Below are 22,463 nucleotides of genomic sequence, written 5' to 3'. Positions count from 1 at the left end.
CAACACCGCACTACCTCAAATGAGTTCTGTTTCAAGTCGAATAATGATTTTTGCCACGACACTGTAAAAAATTAAAGAAATAGAGCCGAAACTGTAAGACGAAATAATAATGGCGACAAGGGCCTCTTTAAAACGTGTAGTACCATGGGACTATCAGCTGGCGTATGATTACATCGGACCCATTTTATATATAATTGTTTTAAACCCCTTTTCATTCAAAACACTCAAACTTCGCAGGCTCTGATTTTCGTATATAAATCGAAACAACCGTTGTCGGAATGTCTCTGATTTGATATATATAAAGACGGAAATAATTGAATTAAGATTTTGAACGCATAATCTTAAGACACACGCCCAATTCAAATACACACAAACACGGAGCAGAATCACACCGGTTTAAAAAAATACAAACGCATACATACACTGTAAAAAAAGTAAAGTTTTGTTTGTTCACGACGACGAACAGCAGAACCTGCTGCATTTTCCAACCAAACGCGAACGTTCATTTTTTTGCTAGACTCACGCACTACTGAAAGAAAACGTTTCAAACTTGATGGGAAATCCAATCAATCACACTGATAAAAAAGAACAGTACGGTATATTGAGAATAATTATTAATTAATTTCTTTTCTTTAGTAACCCTCTAGCAGATAAGATAATGTGCAACAATGGGTAACAATAGGTGAACCGACACCCGGCGAGGGAGATCGTCTCTCATCCTCGCCGTTTAAAATAGGAATAATTAAAAAAGGCAGATAGAAACGAAGTTACACTGTAAAAAATTTAATTGATTGCAGGCAGAAATCATGAGCCAGTTTCATATTGATTGCGCCCTCCATTCAGCTTCTTAAAATAATTTCCAAAATCGACAGGCGCCGAAAACATTTTCCGAATGATTTTTGCCTACGTCACATTTTGAGATGGACATTAAATATGGTAGCTTTTTACTATGGTAGTTTACTGTGGTAATTGATTAATAATTTTGCGTCGTACGTCCCTTTGTTGCTTATCTAGTTTTTTGCTTTCAATTTTTCTTGATTAATTAAGAATTAAAAATGATACGCGCACTACAACCGCACTCTCGAGAAGAGCGACTTTCTTATAGTTCACTTAATTTTTTTCGTCATATAAATAACTCTAGTGTAATAATTCATAACAAGTGTAGGAAACAAGGAAAAATTGATAACCACCCACAGCAAGAAAGCAAGCAAGCACACATAACAATAATTACAATAACCGATGTTGATAGACATGAGCCAGTATATAAAAAATTAACCGAATGAGACGAACCAGAGACAGAACTACAACTCGAAATTCTTCGCAGCTGAGCTTACCTATATACTTTATTATATCGATGAATGTTTTCCACGAGAGGACGTCGTCCGAATTACAACAGCCGTCGACGATTTCCCCTCTCGTCCTTGCACACCTTGATAGCCGACGATAAGATGCTGTACATTTTTGCCGCCTTTTATATTTTAAAAGTAATTCTCGTTCAACTCTTTGTTTATTAATTATTAGAATTTAAAACTTTTATTTTATTTCCCTTTTTGCTATATTATAATTTCCTTCGAGCAACCCTCCCGCGAAAGACGAGCCGATGTTCTATAATACGATGTAATAAGCAAAGTATAATCCCCCGCAGGATATAAGGAAAATTTTTGAATAATCAACCAATGAACGATTTGTAATCAACATAATTACACTCTCATACATACACACAAACAGACAGTTTAAAGACACTACCTCAATGAAACAAGTGATCGAGACCATTATTTACAGATGCATGAATATTTTTTTAAACTGACATTTACAGAGAGACGCAATTGTTAACTTAAAATAGCCTAATTACCATTTACTACCTCGGACTCGGGCGTCCACACGTCCTTCCCGCCAAATTGTTTTTAATTGTTGATGCTCGCGGGCAGGCGTGATTGGTCGGGAGCGAGGAGTGGGGGGCCGAGTCCAGCCGAATGCAGCCGACGGTGGACGGAGCCGCGTCGGCGCCGTCGCGGATTGGAGATTTCTATTTACAGTTGTTGCCGCGGCGGTGTCGGCCGGCGCTGCCATCGTCTTGCAAATCAAAATGCAAATCGTTCATGTTTGTGTCTGTCTTTTCTTGGAATAATAATTATTATTTGAGATTGTTTTGCCTCTGCATCTTTCTGTTACAAGAGTAATTAAGACGAGGAGAGCGAAATAAAAATCTAAAAAAAAAAAAAATCAGTACGGAAAAAGCGCAACTAATTATATTCTACTCCTTCTCTATGTACTTCTATATTGCAAGCATTAAATAAGAGATATGGAAAATAAGATGGTAATGAAAAAACGCTGATTGTACTACGTAAAATAATCCATGGTAGAGAGTATGTCTGCTATACTCGGTTTCAAAATTGCTTCGTATTCAACGTCCCCGCATATAAGAAATTTTCCGGTTGAAATTTGCAAGATTCAATCCAATTTGTAAAACCAACAAAACTGATTGTCTGTCTAATTCTAATCAAAATTTTGCCGCAAGGAGAGCCGAGTACGCCACTTACATGTATTTGAAATAGTTAGAGAGACAAAGGCCTGTTATACTGAGCGAAACCAGCCGTCAGTTAACCGTGCAAAGACCGGTCGCAGTTATTTTTCAGTTAAAAAAAAACGCGAATAATTAAAAGAATAAAAAAAATCTGCCCGTTAATTCTTATAATTGATTGATTATTATTGTACTACGAAACAGTGAAAAAGAAAAATAACAAAAAATAACAAAAGAGAGATAATGATGATGATAATGTTGTTTACTTATTATTGTATTTATATGACGATGAAATATTGTAAGACACGAGCTGATTATATTATTGAGACTGTGTATGCATTCTCCTTTTTCTACCATGAATGAAAAATAAATTATTCTAGTTAAAACGCACAAGTTTTTATTTCTTTACGACTGCAATCCTAAAAATACCAACGTCGTTCAAATAAAAAAGAATACTTAATATAATTTCATTTGATTCATTTCAAAACATAAAAAAATGCCGTTTATAAATTCTAGTTAATTTTCACATTTACGATTGCCCTAATTTTTTTTTTGTTTTTCCTCCCGCTTAGAATTTTTGGCGATTAAAAATCTTATCTTTTAACTGATTACTGAGATTGACATTCAATTTTATTGATGTGCCCCTTTTACTTGCTTATGAAGCGTTTCTTTTGTGAAATCGCTTTAAAAATTATAACAGAGAAACAGTTTTAGCTTTTTTTTTCGCTAATAACGAAAATTCTCAATTTCAAAAGATTATGAAGCACTTTGAAATATATCCCTGACACTTGTAACACTTTTACTGAAAATTTTCAATTAAAAAACCGCAATGAAAACTCTATAAATTTGATTTATTTTGCATATTCATCAAGGTGAAACACACAACGGGTAGGTGGTGTAAATTGTGCGAGTGATTGAAATTGCTTTGGTATTCGGGTTTATGACGTAAGTGTCATATGAAGGGTCCAGATTTTCAGTAATGGCGCCGAATCCGTCAAAGGAAAAGGTGGCGTTTGAAGTGCACCACCGAGCAGTGGTGCTGTTCATCCTGCTCAAGGAGAACCACGTCCAACCGCCACTGAAGGGTGTGTCTACAAATTTTTGACAATATCAAAAAATAAAAGTCGATAAATAAAATATATGACAAAGAAGAAAAAATTCTCAAAAACCAAACATTTAAAAAATTTTCAAAACTCACTGAGCCCAGTCAGGCAATTGAGTTCGGCTACATTTTCAATCGTGGCGAGTTTCATTCCATGAACGCAACAATTAATAACTGCTTGTTTGAAGTTCACCTTTGAACAAATTGCTTGATAATTAAGGTTGTAAATTACACCTAAGCTTACATTGCCATTATGATGTAAATACCTCTTGCCACAAACATTTCGCACGTAACCGTGAGTAACCGTGCAGTTTCCAGTGCAACTGGACACTTCATTAGCGCATGTTGCCTTTGGAAAATTCAAATTTTTATAATAACAGACAGAAAAATCTGAAATAATTTACTAACATTCACAACACAGTCGTTTGGATCGTAACACAGTGCTTGAGGTGGCATAGCAGGAGCTTCCTAAATTTTTTTAATTTTTTTTTTAAATTAGAATTTCAGAATTTTTTTATTGATTTACAATGGGCATAGACTGGTCCATGGACGTGATAATTCCGTTAAGAACGTCAGGCGCTTTCTCGCTGCTGCATTTTATCATTTGAGCCGCTTTGTCACACTCATCCATTCCGTCTACTTAATTTCATAAAATTGAAGTAAAATACGAAATAATTTTCAGACTTGATGAGTTTCCGCACTCGTCCATTACTCCCATAGATTTCTGCAGCTCGTCCACATTTCCAGCAGAAATTTTCTCCAAAGTGGCCAAAACCTCGTTCTCCAAAAACTTTCCGTTGACCATCTAATTTGATATTGAAATTAAAATTTTTGAGAAAGCTCAATTACAGACCAAGCCAGCGTTTTCACCCAAACACTTAATAAAGCACTGAAAAAAAAATTATATTGAGATGGAAATTTTCGTTTAATATTGGTTTTGCCTTCATCCTTGTGTCTTTCTGAATGCTTGGATTCAAAAGACCGTCAATCTCGGCTGATAAATTTCAATAGTTAACAAAATTATTACAATAAATTTTAATTTTACTACCCTGACTGACGTTGTAAATTGCAACACACTCGTCTCTAACGGCAGTTCCGCCTGAACTTGATTTTGAAGTGTCCCTTGCCTGAAAAACTATTTTTATTTTTCGTAAAACGGGTTCCATGACATTTTTGCCTCGCATATAAATTTTAATTTAGAGTCCTCATTGTAGTCCAACAACTGAGCTTTTGCAGAATCGATGAAAACTGCAACAGAATTTTCGTTTCCGCCCGCGTTGTCCGGCTGACCCGGAGCCCAAACGGCCTCTGTGCGCAAAATCCTCTTGGCCGTGCAATACCCGAATTTCGACTCGCAGCCGCGATCGCTCCCCGAAGTCCAGAAATAATCACTCAGAGATACATTTTCTAAAAACAATTGTTTATATTCACGTAATTTTTGCCAATTTTATATATAATTACCCTTAATTGCCTGAATGATTGATTTGTACTTGTAGTCGTACTCCAAACTCAGCAAAGTCATCCCAACCTCGCAACACGCTTGCATCGCTCCTAAATACTGATTATCTTAAAATAAGTTAAATTTCCCAAATTTGCAATTTTTTTTTACACTGGTGGTTTTGTTTGTTGAACTGAATAAATAACTCCGTCCGTTATATGTGAACCAACTTCCATGCAATTTTGGATCTGAAAGTAACTTCATAAACATCCTTTTCTCTAATTTAATTATAGTTTAAATGAAAATAACTTGTTAAATATTGTGAATTTCCCATAGTTGTATAGAAAAGAAGCTGTAAAACAATTTAAAAAATTTATATTTCGGTTTTGGAAATAACCAAGATTACATTTTTAGCGCAAGTTATGTTCGGACAGAGAGGACTTGAGCATGTTGGGGCTGGGGTCGGTGCTCCCTGGATAATTAATGTCTTTGATTAATTTTTTTCAAAATTTGTCATTTATCTCACCTGGCATGCAAAAATTTGAGGTTCGGTGCAAATCCTGTCCGAAAATGAAAAGTTTGCGTTTGCTTTTGAGACGTTGAGGTGCAGACAGTTTTCACTATTGTTGGCATTTTGCGGCTGACCTGTTGCCCAGGGCAACGTCGATTTCTCAACCGTGAAAGATCCATCCTTTGTGCACCACGAAAAGTCACTTTCGTTCACCCTCAAAGCAGAAGTCCAGTAATTGGAGTTGTACTTCCACTTAGAAACTGTTTTTTTTTTTTTTAAATATTTTAAAATTATTTTACAAAACTTACCCAAATTTGAGAAACAGCTGAGTTTTGTTGCATTCTCAAAAGTAAGAGGTTCCATGCCAATTTTGTAGCATCTTATAAAATTGTCTCTCCACGTGGCCTGGAGATAAATTCAATAATATTACCAAGAGTTAAGAATTACGTTATTACGTACCAAAGATTTCCCAAAGAGAAGCTGTTGGCCGCACGACTGCACCCAGAACCCATATTTTTCGGGATCTTTTGGATTCATTTTATCAATTTGAGAGATAAAAAAATTTTCCAAAATTTACCTTTTAGAGTGCCATCAGTATTAAATAAGGTATTCTGTAAAGTGATATTGCGATGAATAATATTAAAAAAGAAACTTAAAATTACGTCTCTTTCAAATGTAGTTTCGCATGTTCCAAGGATTAACTCCTGTGATATTTCAAATCAATCTAGTCAAAATTAATTCTATTTTTAATGATATATATACCTCTTTAGTTGGAGGTTTTGTAGTAGTTGAGGTAATTACTGTAGTGGCTGTTGTTGTCGTTGTTGATGTACTTGTGATAACTGAAAAGGTTGTCGGTCTGTGGAAATAGTAGTGGTTAATTAAAACAAATTTGTCCAGAAATAATGGTGCTGACACTTCTGTCGTTTGTTCTTCTGTTGTTATTTCTAAAGATGGCAGAGATGAAGGTTCTGTTTCAGCTTGTGTTGGTGGATCCATCTCTGTTGACTCAGATTTTCCAATTGTCTGAAAAAAAAATTAATTTCTTCAACGTTCAAATCATGGAAATTTTATATGAATGGATAAATCCAAGAAATGTAAACTGCTAACGGTCTTTTAATTATTAATTAATTTCCTATGGGTAATAAAAATAATTTTTTTCCTAAATTTAAAATTCTAGTAAATAATTGGATGGACAATGACAACAAAGAAAATTATAATTTTTTCATTTGCTGATTTTAAAAGTGACGAAATAAAATTAAGCACTCATATTACCGTGCTTCTTAAGCTTGTCGTATTTGTGGCTTCTGCAATTTTATTATTACTTCCAGTTTTTACGCACGAACTCGCTCCGCAACACTTCAAAATCGTGTGTCTTTTACTGCCTGTCAGAATAACGCTTGTTGATAATTAAACCCCAAACAAAAACACTTTTTAATAATTTTTCAACTTTTCTTAGCTTCAGCTGCTGCATACAATACCAGAGCCTAAAGAAATTTTCAAATAATATAAGATTAGAATGTATTAAAAAACACTTGTCCGAACCAAGATGAATATAACGAACTGAACGTTTTTTCCCATGGTTGGTGTTGTGTGACCTGCGAAACAAGCTGAAAAAAAACAAGCATATCAGTTGCAGCTTGATGTGATGGAAAATCCCACATTAATTTCAAATTTTGCTTGGTTTTCCCACGATTTATAGCTTCTCACTTTCATGTTTGATCATTATTTTGTATAATCATCTTCTAAAGTGTGTAATTCATGATTTAATTTTAAAGATTTAACTTTTCCCATTCACAAATAGTACTGTGGAAATAAATACTATTTAATTAAAGGCTTTTTATTCCTTCGAAAAATACGTTTAAAATAAAAAAATAAGAATGAATTTCCAAAGATATAAAAGAAGCAGAACTGGCTAATCAAGTTAATGATGCGCCGCCGCCACCCTTGCGCTTTATGATTTTTCTACGCGATGTAATTTTCATCTCCTCATAAAATAACAAAATAATGTAATCCAGCCAGAAAATTTGAGTTTTTACAGAACAGCACTGTTGCATGTAAAGAATATGTGACCCTTTGATAATTTTTTTTAATTTGGAAACACTTTTGCTTCCAAATTAGGCCTATGAGTTTTAGTAAGTTGTTTACTAGAGCTGGCTGCCAATTCTCTCCCAATGTGACTTTTCAATTTCTGTATGACTTGTTGCGAGAGAATAAATGAATAGTATTGAACAATTTTAAGATTTTTATTTATTTTATATAAATTTTTTTTCAATTTCACTCTCTCGCCTCCAACAAGTTTTCCAAATCTAAATCAGTGAGCTCGATTTGTCTGATTTTCTTCTCAATCCAGTCCCTGAAGGCGCTCACTCGGACGTACACGCCTGGCTTGTTGGACGTTCCGCACCCTCGGCCCCAGCTGGTGATGCCGTAAAGGGTGAAACGATCTTCGTTGGGACACACCAGCGGACCGCCAGAGTCTCCATTGCACGAGTCGACGCTGCCCTGAAGGTCTCCGGCGCAGACCATGCCAGGACTCAACGCCTGCGCCCCGTAAACCTAAAGAATCAATTTTATTAGAAAAAAAGAAGTGGCAAAGGTAGGCAAACATCTCAACACAGGTGATTTGCAGGTTGCATAAAGTTTCTAATTTAAGGCGTTAATTAAAATTTAAACTTTGAAGGGAAACGAACAATGATATTTTGAATTTTGTAATATATTTTATATTTGATTATATTAAAATATGAATTTATTTTTTAATTTGAAAATAACGTTTTTTTTCTCAGTAATTTTAAATTCTACCTGTTCGCTGCGGCAAGTTTGATCAGGGATGGGGTTGACAGTGCCGGCTCGGAGGAATCTGGAAGGCCCACTGGAAGAAGCTCCCTTTGCACCCCAGCCAGAAATTGTGCAGTTCAGTTCGGGCGAGTAAACCGCCTCTTTGGGCGCCACGCAGACAGGCTGGACAAAGTCTGTGAACTGCACACCAGGTGAGCGGAGCCGAATGATGGCAATGTCGTTGTTCAGTCTGGGCCCGATGTTGAATTCCTCGTGTTGGATTATGTCGTCGATCAGCACGTCCTGCTCACTCTCCTCAACGGTCTGGAAATTCAGAGAAAAAAATATTTATCTGATATTATTTTTTTTAACGCACGTGGGTGTCGTGATCTCCGAATCTGAGGACAAATTGCGACTTTTGGTGATCCACGACACAGTGACCTGCGGTCAAAACGTGCAGATTCGATATCAGAACTGCCCCGCACCAGTGAACTGACACTCCGCTCGGACCTCGGACTCGCAGACTGCCCTGGAAAGTGGAGAAAGAAATTTAGTTCTTAATAAAAGAGAATAATATTCTGATGAAAGCCGCAAAAAATAGATAACAATTTAAAAGAATATAAAAAAACAAGGTACTAATAACTATAATTTTTAAGATTTCATTGTATCTATAATTTAAATATTTTTTATTTTTACACAAACCTGCCAGGGATGTGACCCTTTGACTACTTCGGAACCTCCAATGATTTTTGGAGTAAATCTACCACTCTTTAGAGGGGGTGGTAGTTGAATTGATCCACACTGGGCGGGGAAAAATTCGGTCAGTGTTTGCGGCTGGGCCTTTATTTTTGGCTCTGGTTCCTGAAAAGCATTTTTTTTTAGTCAAGTTTTTTTCTTAATATTTTAGTTTCACCTTGTGTCGGTTGCTGAAGGAGAAATTGCCCTGAGAGCACCTGACGCCGACGTCCTCGTTGTGACCGCAGTTGTGCTCGCCCCAGGGCAGCAGTCCGCACTTGCGAACGTCCGTCTCCTGGCCCAGGCACTGCACCTCGTCCAGCCAGATGGGCCCACTGCCGGGCCCAAAGGTGGCCGCCTTCAGGGCCTTGGCGGGGCCCCAGTAGCCGAGCATGCGGCAAACGACCTGAGCGTCGGGCTGCTCGAAACTGTCGTCACAAATCGTGCCCCACACGCCCTTGTGGCGAATTTCCACGCGACCTTCCATCTCGTTCTCACCGTCCACCAGTCGAACTTCAAAAGGCGCCTTGTTAAAAAAAAAATGATATTTTAATAATAAGTTTGACTGACTGAAAACAGGATCATTTTAAAAGCTATTTAAAATTAATAAAATTCAGGAAAAATGATTTTATTAAACAATTCAGATATTAAATTAATTTCATTCAATGCAAGTCTCATTTTTGGGGGACACAAATTTTAGTTATTATTTTTTTTTATGGTTATAAATGTCAATTTTGGGTTTGTTTTTATTTAACTAATTAATAAATATTTTATATAAAAATTATTGCACCTTGCATCTTTCAGGGAAACTGTCACTCATATCCTGACAGTCGTCGAATTCGTCACACAAATACTTCAGCATCAGACACTCCCCGCTGTCACATTTAAACTCACTTGGGCTGCATTCCTGTCCTGGAACTCGACAGACCACAGCAGCAGCCTAAAAATATTTTTTCGTTAAAATAAATTCATTTTTTTTTTTTAATTTCACCTCATCATGTCTGCAGTCATGTTCTCCCCAGCCACTGAAATTGCACTCGCTAATCGAACCCTCACTTCCGGTGCATTGCAAGTCATCCATGTAAAATGGTATTTTCTTTGTCCCTATTTCAGAATTATAAAAATGAAGAATAATTATTTGTGGTTTGAAATTATTTAACCATTATTAGGAAGAGGATATTCTGACATAGTAGCGACCGCGGCTGCCCCGAGGGTGTATCCCAACTCCTTGCAAACAACATGGGCGTCCAAAATGTCAAATTTGTCGTCACAAACGAGACCCCATTTTCCAAAAGCTACAAAAATAATTAGAAAAATAAATTTTAAATTTAAAAAGTCACTTTAAAATAATAATATACCTCTGACTTCTACCCGGCCTTCATACTCATTGGCCCCTCCGGCCAGCCGCAAACCAAAATTCAAAGCATCAGCCGAGCAATTCTTTTCATCCGATCTGTCCCCACAATCATTTTTCCCGTTGCAAACCTTAAGAAAAATATATATTTATAAAAAAATATCTAACAAATCTTGGTAAAATTACAGCTCTTTTTGGAATGCACTGTTTATTCCCGCAGGTGAATAATTTGGAGCAGTCGACCGTCAGCGATTTTCTTTCGTAATAATCCCAAGCCTCGTTCATCTTCAACCCACCAGAAGTTCCAACATTATCCTCACTTAGGATGCACGTTTTGTTTGTTGAACTAAAATTATAATGTAATTTAAGATTTTTCATTTCATTTTTTTAATTAATTTTTTTTACTGGTAGCTGAATGATTTGCACACAAACGAGTGACTTTCGATGCAGAGTTTGGCGCATTTCTCTAATTTCACCCCCAGGTACTTTTCTCTGTCCCTGGCAACAAGGTGGTGGAAGAGTTTGACCGTAAATCCTGATAAAAGATCTTTACACCTGAAGTAAAATGAAAAATGATTAAAATAAAAATTTTAGAACTCAAATTTAAATAATTATTTCTATATTAAATAAAAGGAAGTGACCAACCCTTTTTCATCTTCTCCGCCAGGGCAATCTTTCTCGCCGTCACAAATCCAGTCTGTGGAAATGCATCCTCCACTCTCACAACGACGTTCATTGGTTTTGCACTGGACATTAAAAGAACCAGAACGAGCCTCCCCTGAATAAACACAAACATTATTTGAGACAGAAAAACAGATAAAACATTGAATTGAAAAAATAAATTGATTTACAAAAATTTATTGTCAATGAAGATAATTTTTAAGAAACTTTCCTTTGATGATTGATTCGATTTATTTTTTATTTTTAATAAAACTTTTTTTATAATTTTTATAAAAAATAGCTCAAAAATTAAGTTAATAATGAAAATTAAATAAAATAGATAGTTTAATAAAATTAAAATAAAATTCACGTAACTATTAAAATAATATAAAATTTTTTAAATTTAAAATTTATTTTATTTCATTACCAACTGTAGAATCGTTGCACTGCGGTACGTCGCACTGCTCGGGCCATTCTGGAGCCACAAAGCACCAGGGTCCGTTGATCTCCTCCTTCTGGTTGGCCAGCGGCACCTCCCTGCAGAAGTTGTGGCCCTGCAGGGTGGCCTTCTCGGAAAAGCTGAGCAGCCGCAGCAGAGGCTCCGTCATGTCCCACCGCTGACACTCGAGCCCGCTGACGCTCATGCTGGCGTTGCCCTTGTACCTGACGCCAGGTTCGTGACACGTGACCTCGTCCTGAGGTCGCTCGCACACGGCCCAGCTCTTGTCCGAGCAATTCAACGCCTCCCAATAGAGATAGCCCTGGTCGCACAACTCCCCCTTTTTCGCGCCCTTGCAAGGGAAGAATCTGGAGCCGATCACGCACTTGGGCATTCTTTCCTCCTTCAACTCCGGCCAGCCATTAACTGTGTATTCTGAAATTTTTTACGATAAATTTTTTGAAATCAGATCAATTTTTTACAAGTTTTTGGATATTATAAAAAATTAATTTGGATTTTCTACAAAATTTAGAGATGCACAAGTTTTGAATTTTACTATTTTTAAATATCAGAGAGAATAAACAGTAAATTCACCATTTGCGAAATCAAATAACATTGGTTCTTATGACAGCTTCATCTTAGAATGATTGAATCTTTTCAATCCTAAGACATGTTGTACAAAATGAAAAATAAAAAATATTGGCGTTGGAAAAAAAAAGTAGGCAACGGAAGCCAATTTTTTGAGCTTTTACAAATCTTTGATCGCCTGACTACAGCCCCACGCTGAACCAATTTTGATTTTTCCAACGCCAATATTTTTTATTTTGCATCTACTACAACATATCTTAGGATTGAAAAGATTCAATCATTCTAAGATAAGGCTGCCATAAGAACCAATGGTATTCGATTTCGCAAATGGTGATCAATTTCACTATTTTTTATTTACAATTTTGATAAATATAAATTACCTGGCCACCAGTTGCTGTAAATGAAGGGTGAGTTGCTACCCTGCCAAGCCCAAACTGGATTCTTGAAAAGCTTTACGCCAATCCCAGCAGTGAAAATCTTGCCCACCGATGGATGTTTAACAAGGAGCCATTCAGATATAAAATCGTTTTCTGCCTGAAATGAAGAAAAAAAGCCCAAATTTCTATATTAAAGTTAAAAATACTTTTAACAAGCAAAATCTACAAAACTGTAACTTTCAAAAGAATGATATATTTTTTCTTTTAATTAAAAACGGAGCGCTATTCTCTTGAATTAGTTCTCCAAAAAAAAAAAAAAAAAACGATATCAGGATAAATCTAAAGGGTTATGGGTCATCCAAATGACTCAAGATAAATATTTTAACACCCCCCCCTCTCGATTATTTACATCGCCAAATCATTCATCGGGACAACATTTTCTTAACACGCGTTAACGGGATAAACATTTTTTTTCTAATGGCACCAGAGGCTTTTTGTTTCCACAGATATAAAATAAAATTTTGGTTAAATTTTTAATTTACAATTTTTTCTACCTGTGACTCGATGGTGAGCAAATTGCCATTTTCGCCGCACTGCTTTTTCGCCTCTTCTCTTATGTTCATGTCCCTGGTCAACTTGTAGCACTTGCCGCCCCACGCCACCTCCAAAGGTCCGCACAGAGACTTGGATGGTCTGGCGCACCGGACGGCGGCACCGTGTCGGGCAAGGTCGCACGACCCCAGCGAGGAAACGTCTTTGGCCTTGCATTCGAGCAGGGTGCGTTCTTGGCCCGAGCAGGTTACCGAAAGTCGCGGCCACAACGCCTTGGCCAGACCAAAGCGAGAACCCTGCCATGCCATTTCAGCTCCTCTAAACATTTAAATTATGAATTTAAGCTGTTTTTTTTTAATTAAGATTCTTTCTCATTATTTAAAACTACAAAACGAAATGAAGAAAATAATTTTAAATCTGTAAATATTTTTATTTAATTTCTTGCATTTTAGTATTTTTTTTACTTAAAAAATTTAAAATTGTTAAAAATTTAAACATTCTGTAATCCACATAAAATTGAGTAGTTAATTTGCAGATTTATTTACCTTTCATATCCTAATTGGTTGCAGACGACGTTGGCCTCGCTGATGGTCCAGTTTCCGCTGACGTCGCACAAAAAACCCCAGCCGAGACTGTCGCCGAGGAAAACCTGGACCAAACCCTCCCAGGGCTCGGGTCCGTTCCTCAAACGCACCCTTTGGCCGTTTCCAGTCTGCGGCTGAGCCACTTGACCTGGGGGCGGCGACTTCAGGTCGTTGGGAATCAGGTTTTCTCTGGGACCGCCTTGCTCAAGGTCCGGGATTTCTTCAGGAATGAATTCGGGGGTTGTGGTTGGAGGAGGGGTTGTTGTTGGAGGAGCAGGGGTTGTCGTGGCCGCGGGGGTGCTTTTGGTTCTCAACATCGTCTGGTACTGCTTTCTGGTTGTTGACGGTGTTGGGGTTGTTGTCAACGTTGTCCTTTAGACAATTTAATACAAAATTAATTACCGATAAATAGAAAAAATGGTGAGATTGAGAGAGAAAAAAAATTATTAATTAAATAAAATCAAAAGATACCATATTTATTTATTTAGTATACATTTGAGCCAAAATTATTTTTTAAAAAAGGTATTATTTATTTGTATTCATGAAATCTAATTGTTAGTCTTTTTACATAAAATAAGTAATTTAATTCTTTAATTCATACTAAAAAATGCAATATTTAAAAAAATAATAAATTTTTATAAATTGCTGTTTTATTAAAAATTTTTTATTATATATCCGCATTTCTTTTGTAATAATTTAGCACTTTCTATAAGACATAATTTTAATAAATCAGATGGAATAAAAAATAATGAGAAAATAGAAAAACATTTTATTATATAAAAAAAAAAAAAAAAAAATACCAACCTTGACATGGTTTGATACTGTCTTCTGGTCGTAGTGGGTGGACGTCTAGTTGTTGTTGTCGTCGTCGTTGTTGTTGAAGTTGTTGACGTACTTGTTGACGACGGTTGGAAAAACTGCTGCTCCTTCTCCTCGAACTCTCCTGCTTCGCCAAACCTGTTTATGATTACTTCCTGGCCCTGTTCGGCGCCCCCCTGCTCCTGGTCCCCGACCTGGCAGTCGACATGGTGCGGCCAGTCGCAAACCATGAACTTGGGGTTGAACAGGGTGCCCGGGCCGCACGGCATCTCGAACAGCCGGTTGTGCGAGCACTGGATGAACTTGGCGCAGTCGTGCGGGTGCGGCCACATTCCGGACGGCTCCGGACACGATAGGGGTTGCGGCTCCTGCTTCGGGGGTGGCGGAATTGGGCAGGGGTCGTTCGGGTACTGGCAGTCGCGGTTGTAGTTTTGCTCCAAGCCCGTCTAAAAATGAGATAATATGTGTGAAATTAAAGAAATAATAATAATCAATAAAAAATGATTTGTCTTTAAAGGAAAAATTATTTTTTATTTAATTATTCAATTCCGTTTAATTCCTATTTAAATTGTTTATTGAAATTCAACCCAAGCAAACATCTAATCGCCATTTTTTAAATTAATTAGTGTAAAATAAACACAAAAGCCAATTTCGGTGTAAAACTATTTTTCATTGATTTTTTTTTTTTTTTAACTAAAATTGAAAATAATAAAAATTAACTGAAAATTACAAGATAAAATACTACTTTTCTTACCTCAGACTCCAATGTTGGTGATTCGTCATAATCGACAAACCCTTGTTGCTCCTCATACCTTCTTCCACCGGCCCTGATGAAGCCGTGGAAGATCTGCGGCTGCTCTGCCTCGGCATTCACACAATTGACTTTGTACTCGTGATCACAATTTCGAAGTTCAGCATCGAAAAGAGTTCCGGCGGCACAAACTTGCACAGTTCCACGTCCCTAATAAGAAATGGCAATGATAAATATTAAAAATAAAAAATAGCTTAAAATTTTTTTTTACAGCAATCTCAATAAAAATAAATCGTCGGCTACGCGGCCAAATGGCCGATCTGGTAAATACCCCTGTGGGGAAAATGGCTAGTAGCCACTTTCCCCGTTGGGGAAAATGGCAGATGAGCATTTCCGGACAAATTTTTTTTATTGTTCCAATGCATTCAGTGTAAAAATCTGCATCAGAAATAACCATAAAAGTATCAACTTTCTCAGTAGATGTCTCACTATCGCGAGTTCAGGGAGCAAAAGTAAGGCAGTGCCACGCCCCCTTACAGGCAAGCAGGCAGCATTCCCGCTTGCTGAATAATGCCAAAATTGTTTTAAATGCAATAAATGTTAAAAATAATGAAAATATCGAAAATATAAAAAATATAAAAAAAAAATTTTAATAAATTTAATAAAATACCTAACATTAAGTAGGAAGTAAAATATCAGAATAAGCTGTAGTTTCGTCAATATTGTTTTCCAAAGTGACAGCTTTTTCATGCATTTTGCATGATAATGCAAATAATTCTTTAAAATAGATATTATTTTAAAATTAAATAAATAGTAAAAAATATATTTTTTTATTAAAATATTTGACATGCGACCAGAAGCTTTATGTTGTATCCGAGCTAGATTTTACTTCACTAATTATTGCAATTTATAGTAAGTATTAGTAAAACTATTCATGAGATTATAATTAGAAGTGACGCCGGGTCATGTGAAATAAGAAAAAAATGCTTTTAATGCCAAAATTGTTTACTATTGTGCAAATAAAAGAATAAAATTATATTAATTTAAATAAAATAAAATAATAAAAATATTATAAAATACGATGAATTAAAATAAAATTATATTATAAAATATAATTATCAAGTTAAATTGAACAAAGAAAAGCAGGAAATAATCGCATAAGTGGTTTAATTTCGATTGTATTGTACGTTTTACTCTTTCAGTGTGGAATTAATTCCCTTTAAATTTCTTACAACAGTTGTATATTAAGGTTTAAAAGAAAATTAAGTCTACCAAATTATCTGCAATAACATGCTGAACTTTGGTTCAAATTTTGAAATCTGAACATTAAAAATTGGAGCAGATAATCAGTTTTTTGCTTCTCCTGTAAAATTTAAAAAAAGGCTCATCTGCCATTTTCCCCAACGGGGAAAGTGGCTACTAGCCATTTTCCCCACAGGGGTATTTACCAGATCGGCCATTTGGCCGCGTAGCCGACGAAATCATTCTTAAATTTTTTCCATTTTCTATTAATATGCAATTTAATTGGACGTTTGAAATTGAAATATTATTTAATATAATTTGTCTTTTTTTTATTGAGAGGTATCAATAAATATTGAAAAAAATACCTTCCAGCAGTTGACGAATTTTCTGCAGTCTGGAGGATAAGAAAAAAGTCCGTTCTCCTCCAGACAAAACGCGTTGATTTGCTCGGTGAGGCTGCTTTTGAATTTTGGCCTCTCGGACTGTCTCGGAGGCTCGATCACGTTTTGCAGGGTCGGACCCTGGTAGTACTCGTACTGCGGGTGCTTTTTGTACGAGTGGACCACGACCAGAGGCTCAGAGTGGTATGGATTTTGGTGGAGTTGCTGAATTTCAGAGGAATACTGTTGCTGCTGCCAATTTCGGGCAAACTCAAACTGTTTTTTAAGTTTATGCTCCTGCTGCTCTCCTCGAAAAACGATCTAAAAATAAAAATAAAAACCTTCAATAATTTTAATTATTAAAATTAAATAGTGATTTAGAAGAAAATTTATTTCCGTATTATAAAATCTTATTTTTTAAAGTACATTGATTTCCATTTAGAAATTATTGAAGAGTTAAATCGACTTAAAAAACTGATTTATTTTAAATATTAGTTTAAAAAATGATTTTTTTTTTTAAACATTTTTAAATGATAATATTTTGCAAAAATCTGCTCGAGTAAAGTTGATGAAATTTTATTAAATCAAACATCACATCAACCCTTGATCACCCCAATTTAATTGAAAAAAATTAATTGATTATAAAATTTACATTAACAAAGAATAAAATTTAAAATTATATAGTAAACATTGTGTAAGAAACATGTTAAATTATGGAGATTATAACAATATTATTCAAGAATAAATAAATAATAATCACCGGATCAGAGACAGCCGTTGATAGGATTATTGAGAAAAACAGAGCAGTCCATGTTGTGCCCATGGTTGTGGCACATCTGCGACTGATCCCGAATGAGATCACCAGTAGAACTCTAATCAGTCGAGATGCGCCACACTGACCTCTGACACCGTGACGCAAGGTCCATGTCAAGGCCTTTCTCAGAATTTCGGAGCGGAAAAATAACTTTCAATTATTGTGAAAACGCTTCCACGAAACAAAGGACTGTCAATAATTTAATCTGTAATAATTAAAAAGAAAAAAATTAATAATATAATTTGTCAAAAAAAAATCCCTGCGCAAAAATTTCATTTTGATTCAGGTTTTTTATGATTTTATAAAAAAAATTGAATATATATCGAATGAAAGTTAAATATAAATAAATAAAAGTTAATTAATATTCAAAATAATTCCAGCAAAAAACAAAATGTTTCGTAAAAAATTAGGCTTGAAAATATATATATATTTTTTTAATTTCTGCAAGTATAAAATAAAAAGAATTTAAAAAAAATATATTCTAAATTTGAGAGAAAAAGAAACTTAATTTCCTTAATTTCTGCTTCCAATTTTATTTTACACCCGGGTCTATAACCAAATTGCACGCACGTTTGTCGCCATTTATTTTCAAATCAAACAGTTCGGCCAATCCTGCCCGTCCTAATAATTTCTACGTAGTTCCAACGTTGGCCACCAGAGGGAAATTCACTCCGACTTGTCAAGAAAATTTCTCCAGCTGTGTGCACCGAAACCAAAACAAAACGTTTAGTGGTGATCTTTCTAATTTTTTATATTTAAAATGCAGCTGAACGACAATTTTGCTTGAAACGTGAGATAATTAAATTTCAGGCCACATTGGCTTCAATCAGTTTCAATTTAAACTTATGCAAGACTTTTTAGAGGACAAACCTATTGCAATGCCACGTTTGTGAAAGTTTTGATTTAACTTAGAATTTTTTAATTTCAGGTTTGAAATTCGAAGTTTTGCGAGGAGAAGAAGAAAACAATCGCCGAAATGAGGAGGTCGCACGCCAGTAAGTTTGATAATTAAATTATCTAAAAATGATGCAATAATAATCCCAGATTGATGATTCATCAAATTAATTCGTTATGAATTTTATAAAATTTGCCTTTTTCAATTTCCAGACCAAACTTATTCATTCCAACCAAACTCGCCGGTAGAGGAGGAAAATGAGAGAATGACTGACCAACTCAAAGACAAAATCGGGTCACTCAGAACGGTTCGTATAAAAAGTCTTACTCGGAAATAAAATTTATATGTTTCTTGGTCGAATTGCTACATAAATTTTAAGTAATGAAAAGTAATCAATTGCTGGGAGGGAGAGGAAAATATGAAATATTTAATTTCTGAACAGAACGGCACCCCTAGAAAAAAATGATAAACATAGGAAATTGCCAAAGTTATTTAATAAAAACTAAGTTGACTTTTTTTTTATCCTACAGCTCTGCATTGACATGGGAACTGAGGTCAAATACCACAACAAACTGCTGACAGAGATGGTAATTTTATATTTACTGAAGACAATATTATGATATTTTCAGAACTATTTCTAAGATATTTAAAAATTTTATCTCCTTTTTCTCATCAATATGGAATTTTTATAAAGTTGTATTTTTTTTTTCAATTTTAGGATGATGATATGGAAGGTTCGCGCGGCTTCATTGGAAAGGCAATGGATCGAGTGATTCGGCTGAGCAAAGGGAGCCACAACTACCACTTGGTCTATCTATTTCTGTTCTGCCTGTTCGTATTTTTCCTGCTGTGGATCATTCTCAAATTCAGATGATGGATTTCGGCGACGCTCAAACTTGAAATCACCTCAAGTTTAATAAATTACATTCTATTTATATAAATTTATTGAGAAAAAAAACTGCATATTATTAATCAATTATTAATTTTCGGCGCTTTTCTCAGAAGGTGACAGTGAAATGAGGGGTTAGTCAGCTGGGTCAATAATGTTTACTCGCCGCCGCGGTGACGTCACGCTCTGAAAATTGACACGCTTGGTGTCACGAGATAATGACCCGTCCATTTTTCCGGACCTGCCACTCGGTGGACAAACATGAGTCGGTGGACGCGGCGCATTAGAGCAAAAAACACTTCCGCATTTGTAAAAGTAACTCGCTCTGGAAGGAAAGATTGCTCAATTGAAAGGAAAAGACATTTCAATTAATTATTCAAATTAGTGACAGTGAAAAATCGATTTAATAGGACAAGGTTATTACCAAATTCTGCCATCTAGATTAATTAGAAAAAAAAAACAGTATTGATTTAAAAACTCTTTTCGTGACTACATATTTAGTTCAAGTTCAAAAACAGACCAAATTAAAAATTCGTTATGAAAAAAACTACCAACAAAATTTGTATGCTTTGAATTTTAAATTTAGCTTTGCATAAAATTTATGCAACCCTTTTAGCAATAGAAAAGATACAAATCAATTTGTATGAAATTATGAATACCTTCTCTCTATAAATATTTTTTTAAAAATGATCAAGAATACTGATGCATTAATTTTTTTTTCAGAAATTTTGTCACATTAATATCTTTTGCAATTTCAAACAGAATTGGAATCTCCAGATGTATGCGTTGTTGAAACAGTTTCAGGTGTCACAAACTCTTCCACCAACTCATCTCCGCGATAAAATTCTCTTCCGCACTCATAGAGTCGATTCAATTTGGCAACGTCAATTTTGCTGACTTTAATCCGCTGACCAATTTCGACCCCCGCTTTGCGAGGGACCAAAGTTGGTCTTGTCAAATCCTTGGAAAACGCCGTGTGTCTAAAAATTCCAAATTAAAATCGAGAAATAAAATACCATTTTTTACTTGTAGTGCATGACGCTTTCGTAGTCGTAGGGCATGTTCTCCAGGTGCGCCTCGGACGCCGACCTGCTGAGGAAGTTGGTCTCGGCGCCGCTCACAATGTTGTCCCACTGCACGGACACGTACCTGTCCCGGTCGGGACGGGTGTGCTCGTGCCAGAAACCGAGCGAGTGCAAAAACTCATGCTGAATTGTTCCCCACTTGATGCAGAGCGGCAGCTGCAGGAACATTTCGACTTTGCCCAGCGGATAGAAACCAACCGGAGCCGCACAACTAAAGGAATTAAAACTTTTTTCTTAAAAAACCGAAAAAATGTTGTTCATCTACTTTTTAATTGTTAATACATTAGCGGAAAAATTCTTTAGTTCATTAACATTTTCTGAAAATATTTATTTATCAATAAAATATAATTAATTCCAATTCCAAATTAACTAAATTTGCAAGTAAATTTTCTTTGAAAATATTTTACGTCAAAATAAACTAAAAAGTTATGTAATGCATTAATTTTTAGTGATTTAATTTGAAATTTTGAAAGAAAATATGGAAATAAAATAAATTATTTATCTAAAAATCAAAAGGAAGTTCAAAAATTTCTGTTTCAAATCTTACCCCTTATTATTCTGGATGTGCAAGTAGTTTTCCTCGTCAACCCTTTTCTTGATTTGCACACAAGTAAGTTTTTGCAATGATTTGATTGCCTGTTCGATCCACATTTGCTCCATCGGATGATATTCGTCTTCGGCAAACTCGTAGAAAACAGTTTTGTTCGGCCAGAGGCGGCCTTCGTCGATCACCAGATTCCGCACGCTATGATCATGGACCTGCACGAAAACAACAAATCAACCCCCGTCCAAAATAAAGGAAATCGCACCTTGACCTTAATGATGTCCCCTTCAAAGAGCTGCAAATTTTCCTCGGGCGAAAATCGCCACGGGGCTGAAGTTACGTAAGAGACGCAGAGGCAGAAGAAAAAAACTTTTCCCACCGACCGACCCATTCCACAACGCGCGTGTCTCATTTACAATCAGTAGTGACGAGCACCTTCAAAGCCTCTCAACTATATATAAGTTCAGTTTATCATATTTTAAGAGGGACTAACAAATTAGAGCACCAGTTTGTGCTTGACCGATCTACATTTCTCCGGCGTCCCAGACTATTTTAGAAATAGTTTTTATTCAAACAAAGCAGTGTGTAATTTCTGTTATTAAGATTTAATATCTTTTTCTGCATTAAAAAAAAACTTTCCTTAATTGTTTATTATATAATTTAATTAGTTCTGTAGGAAAAGTAAAATGTATTGTTGTTGAGTTTTATTTCTCACGGTATAATTAATTGACAACCGAGGTGTTCTTGATAACAAAGTAAAGAGTTTTTGTTATTGTAAACCAAAGGTCAATACCCCGCGGTAATGGGGAGAGAGGATGAGCTATATTTATCAAAAAACCAAAAAGCGTCTATAAAAATCCTCTAATTAACATTTTTCAGTAAATGAAGTTTAAAAATTAAATATTTTACATGAGCTGTTTATTAAAATAAGCTGACATTTAACCAAATTTAACCACATTTAAAAAAAAATTGAAAAAATAAATTACATTATTTTTCTCCTTAATATTTCAATGCAGAATATTTGTTTTTTGAATTTTAAAATTCTTAAAATAGAATTAATTCTAATATTCTGTATTTAAAAATTGGAGAAAAATAAAAACAAATTAAAACCGAGCAAAACTTGTCATCGCACTATTCGTCAAAAAGAGAAATAAATTGATTGTTTTATTTATTCTTTTGAGTTTCCAAAGGGCACAAAACTTTCATCTTCCTCAATTCTCTGCAATCGCGACCCTTGCAATTTTTCAACTTGTGCAAACTTTTCCTGTAAAATTGCAAATGATGCGGCGGAAGAACGCTGGCCGTGTTCTCGAGTTGCAAAGGGTCTGACCTTAAATCGTAGAACTCCTCAAAATCCTGCATATATTCAAATAATAAGACTAAATTTTTTTTTAATTCCAATCTC

At 35.5% G+C, this 22,463-nt stretch overlaps 5 protein-coding genes across 8 annotated transcripts in view; 1 reads left to right on the top strand and 4 right to left on the bottom strand.

Annotated features, from left to right (window-relative positions):
- Positions 1-3,388: 3,388 nt before the first annotated feature.
- LOC132205656 (uncharacterized) lies at positions 3,389-7,285 on the bottom strand. The gene is made up of 23 exons (XM_059634873.1): positions 7,118-7,285; positions 7,023-7,059; positions 6,848-6,957; positions 6,335-6,598; positions 6,235-6,276; positions 6,150-6,183; positions 6,032-6,096; positions 5,881-5,977; positions 5,588-5,832; positions 5,468-5,533; positions 5,371-5,413; positions 5,233-5,309; positions 5,085-5,181; positions 4,801-5,030; positions 4,672-4,750; positions 4,565-4,617; positions 4,477-4,512; positions 4,308-4,428; positions 4,150-4,259; positions 4,032-4,091; positions 3,868-3,972; positions 3,720-3,816; positions 3,389-3,612 (listed from the first exon to the last, which is right to left on the bottom strand). Exons 1-23 carry the CDS (start codon positions 7,151-7,153, stop codon positions 3,389-3,391), a joined length of 2,328 nt encoding a protein of 775 aa, XP_059490856.1. The 5' UTR covers positions 7,154-7,285.
- Positions 7,286-7,805: 520 nt separating this feature from the next.
- On the bottom strand, positions 7,806-17,740 carry LOC132205688 (uncharacterized). The gene is made up of 20 exons (XM_059634934.1): positions 17,592-17,740; positions 16,817-17,152; positions 15,213-15,419; positions 14,444-14,904; positions 13,601-14,011; positions 13,058-13,373; positions 12,507-12,660; positions 11,527-11,973; positions 11,085-11,217; positions 10,845-10,994; positions 10,626-10,785; positions 10,444-10,570; positions 10,246-10,380; positions 10,077-10,189; positions 9,876-10,025; positions 9,264-9,611; positions 9,053-9,211; positions 8,727-8,879; positions 8,375-8,674; positions 7,806-8,131 (listed from the first exon to the last, which is right to left on the bottom strand). The coding sequence occupies exons 1-20, from the start codon at positions 17,652-17,654 to the stop codon at positions 7,850-7,852; spliced, it is 4,605 nt and encodes a 1,534-aa protein (XP_059490917.1). The 5' UTR covers positions 17,655-17,740; the 3' UTR covers positions 7,806-7,849.
- A 564-nt stretch (positions 17,741-18,304) lies between these two features.
- LOC132205690 (BET1 homolog) lies at positions 18,305-19,513 on the top strand. Of its 3 annotated transcripts, none has more exons than XM_059634940.1 (5): positions 18,305-18,377; positions 18,574-18,640; positions 18,753-18,847; positions 19,071-19,127; positions 19,259-19,513. In XM_059634940.1, exons 2-5 carry the CDS (start codon positions 18,622-18,624, stop codon positions 19,412-19,414), a joined length of 327 nt encoding a protein of 108 aa, XP_059490923.1. In that variant the 5' UTR covers positions 18,305-18,377; positions 18,574-18,621; the 3' UTR covers positions 19,415-19,513. The 3 variants fall into 3 exon arrangements, with proteins under 3 accessions (XP_059490923.1, XP_059490920.1, XP_059490924.1); XM_059634937.1 differs by having other exon boundaries at positions 18,305-18,435; positions 19,259-19,512; XM_059634941.1 differs by having other exon boundaries at positions 18,317-18,369.
- LOC132205655 (zinc metalloproteinase nas-14-like) lies at positions 19,493-21,282 on the bottom strand (the record flags this gene model as incomplete). Its single annotated transcript, XM_059634871.1, has 3 exons — positions 19,493-20,409; positions 20,456-20,725; positions 21,062-21,282. Coding segments are annotated over 3 exons (717 nt in total), but the record flags the coding sequence as incomplete, so codon positions are not given.
- LOC132205689 (N-acetylglucosamine-6-sulfatase-like) overlaps positions 21,069-22,463 on the bottom strand; it is a 33,914-nt gene continuing 32,519 nt past the window's right edge. For both annotated transcript variants that reach the window (XM_059634936.1, XM_059634935.1), the window contains one exon: positions 21,069-22,414. In XM_059634936.1, the coding sequence (XP_059490919.1) occupies positions 22,223-22,414 (192 nt within the window). In that variant the 3' untranslated portion in view covers positions 21,069-22,222. The remainder of the gene's footprint in view (positions 22,415-22,463) is intronic.

Source organism: Neocloeon triangulifer, unplaced genomic scaffold, assembly GCF_031216515.1.
Source record: "Neocloeon triangulifer isolate White Clay Creek 2 clone unplaced genomic scaffold, ASM3121651v1 ptg000003l, whole genome shotgun sequence".
Taxonomy (NCBI): domain Eukaryota; kingdom Metazoa; phylum Arthropoda; class Insecta; order Ephemeroptera; family Baetidae; genus Neocloeon; species Neocloeon triangulifer.
Note: the sequence above shows the minus strand (reverse complement) of the source record. Positions and strands in the feature narration are given on the sequence as shown.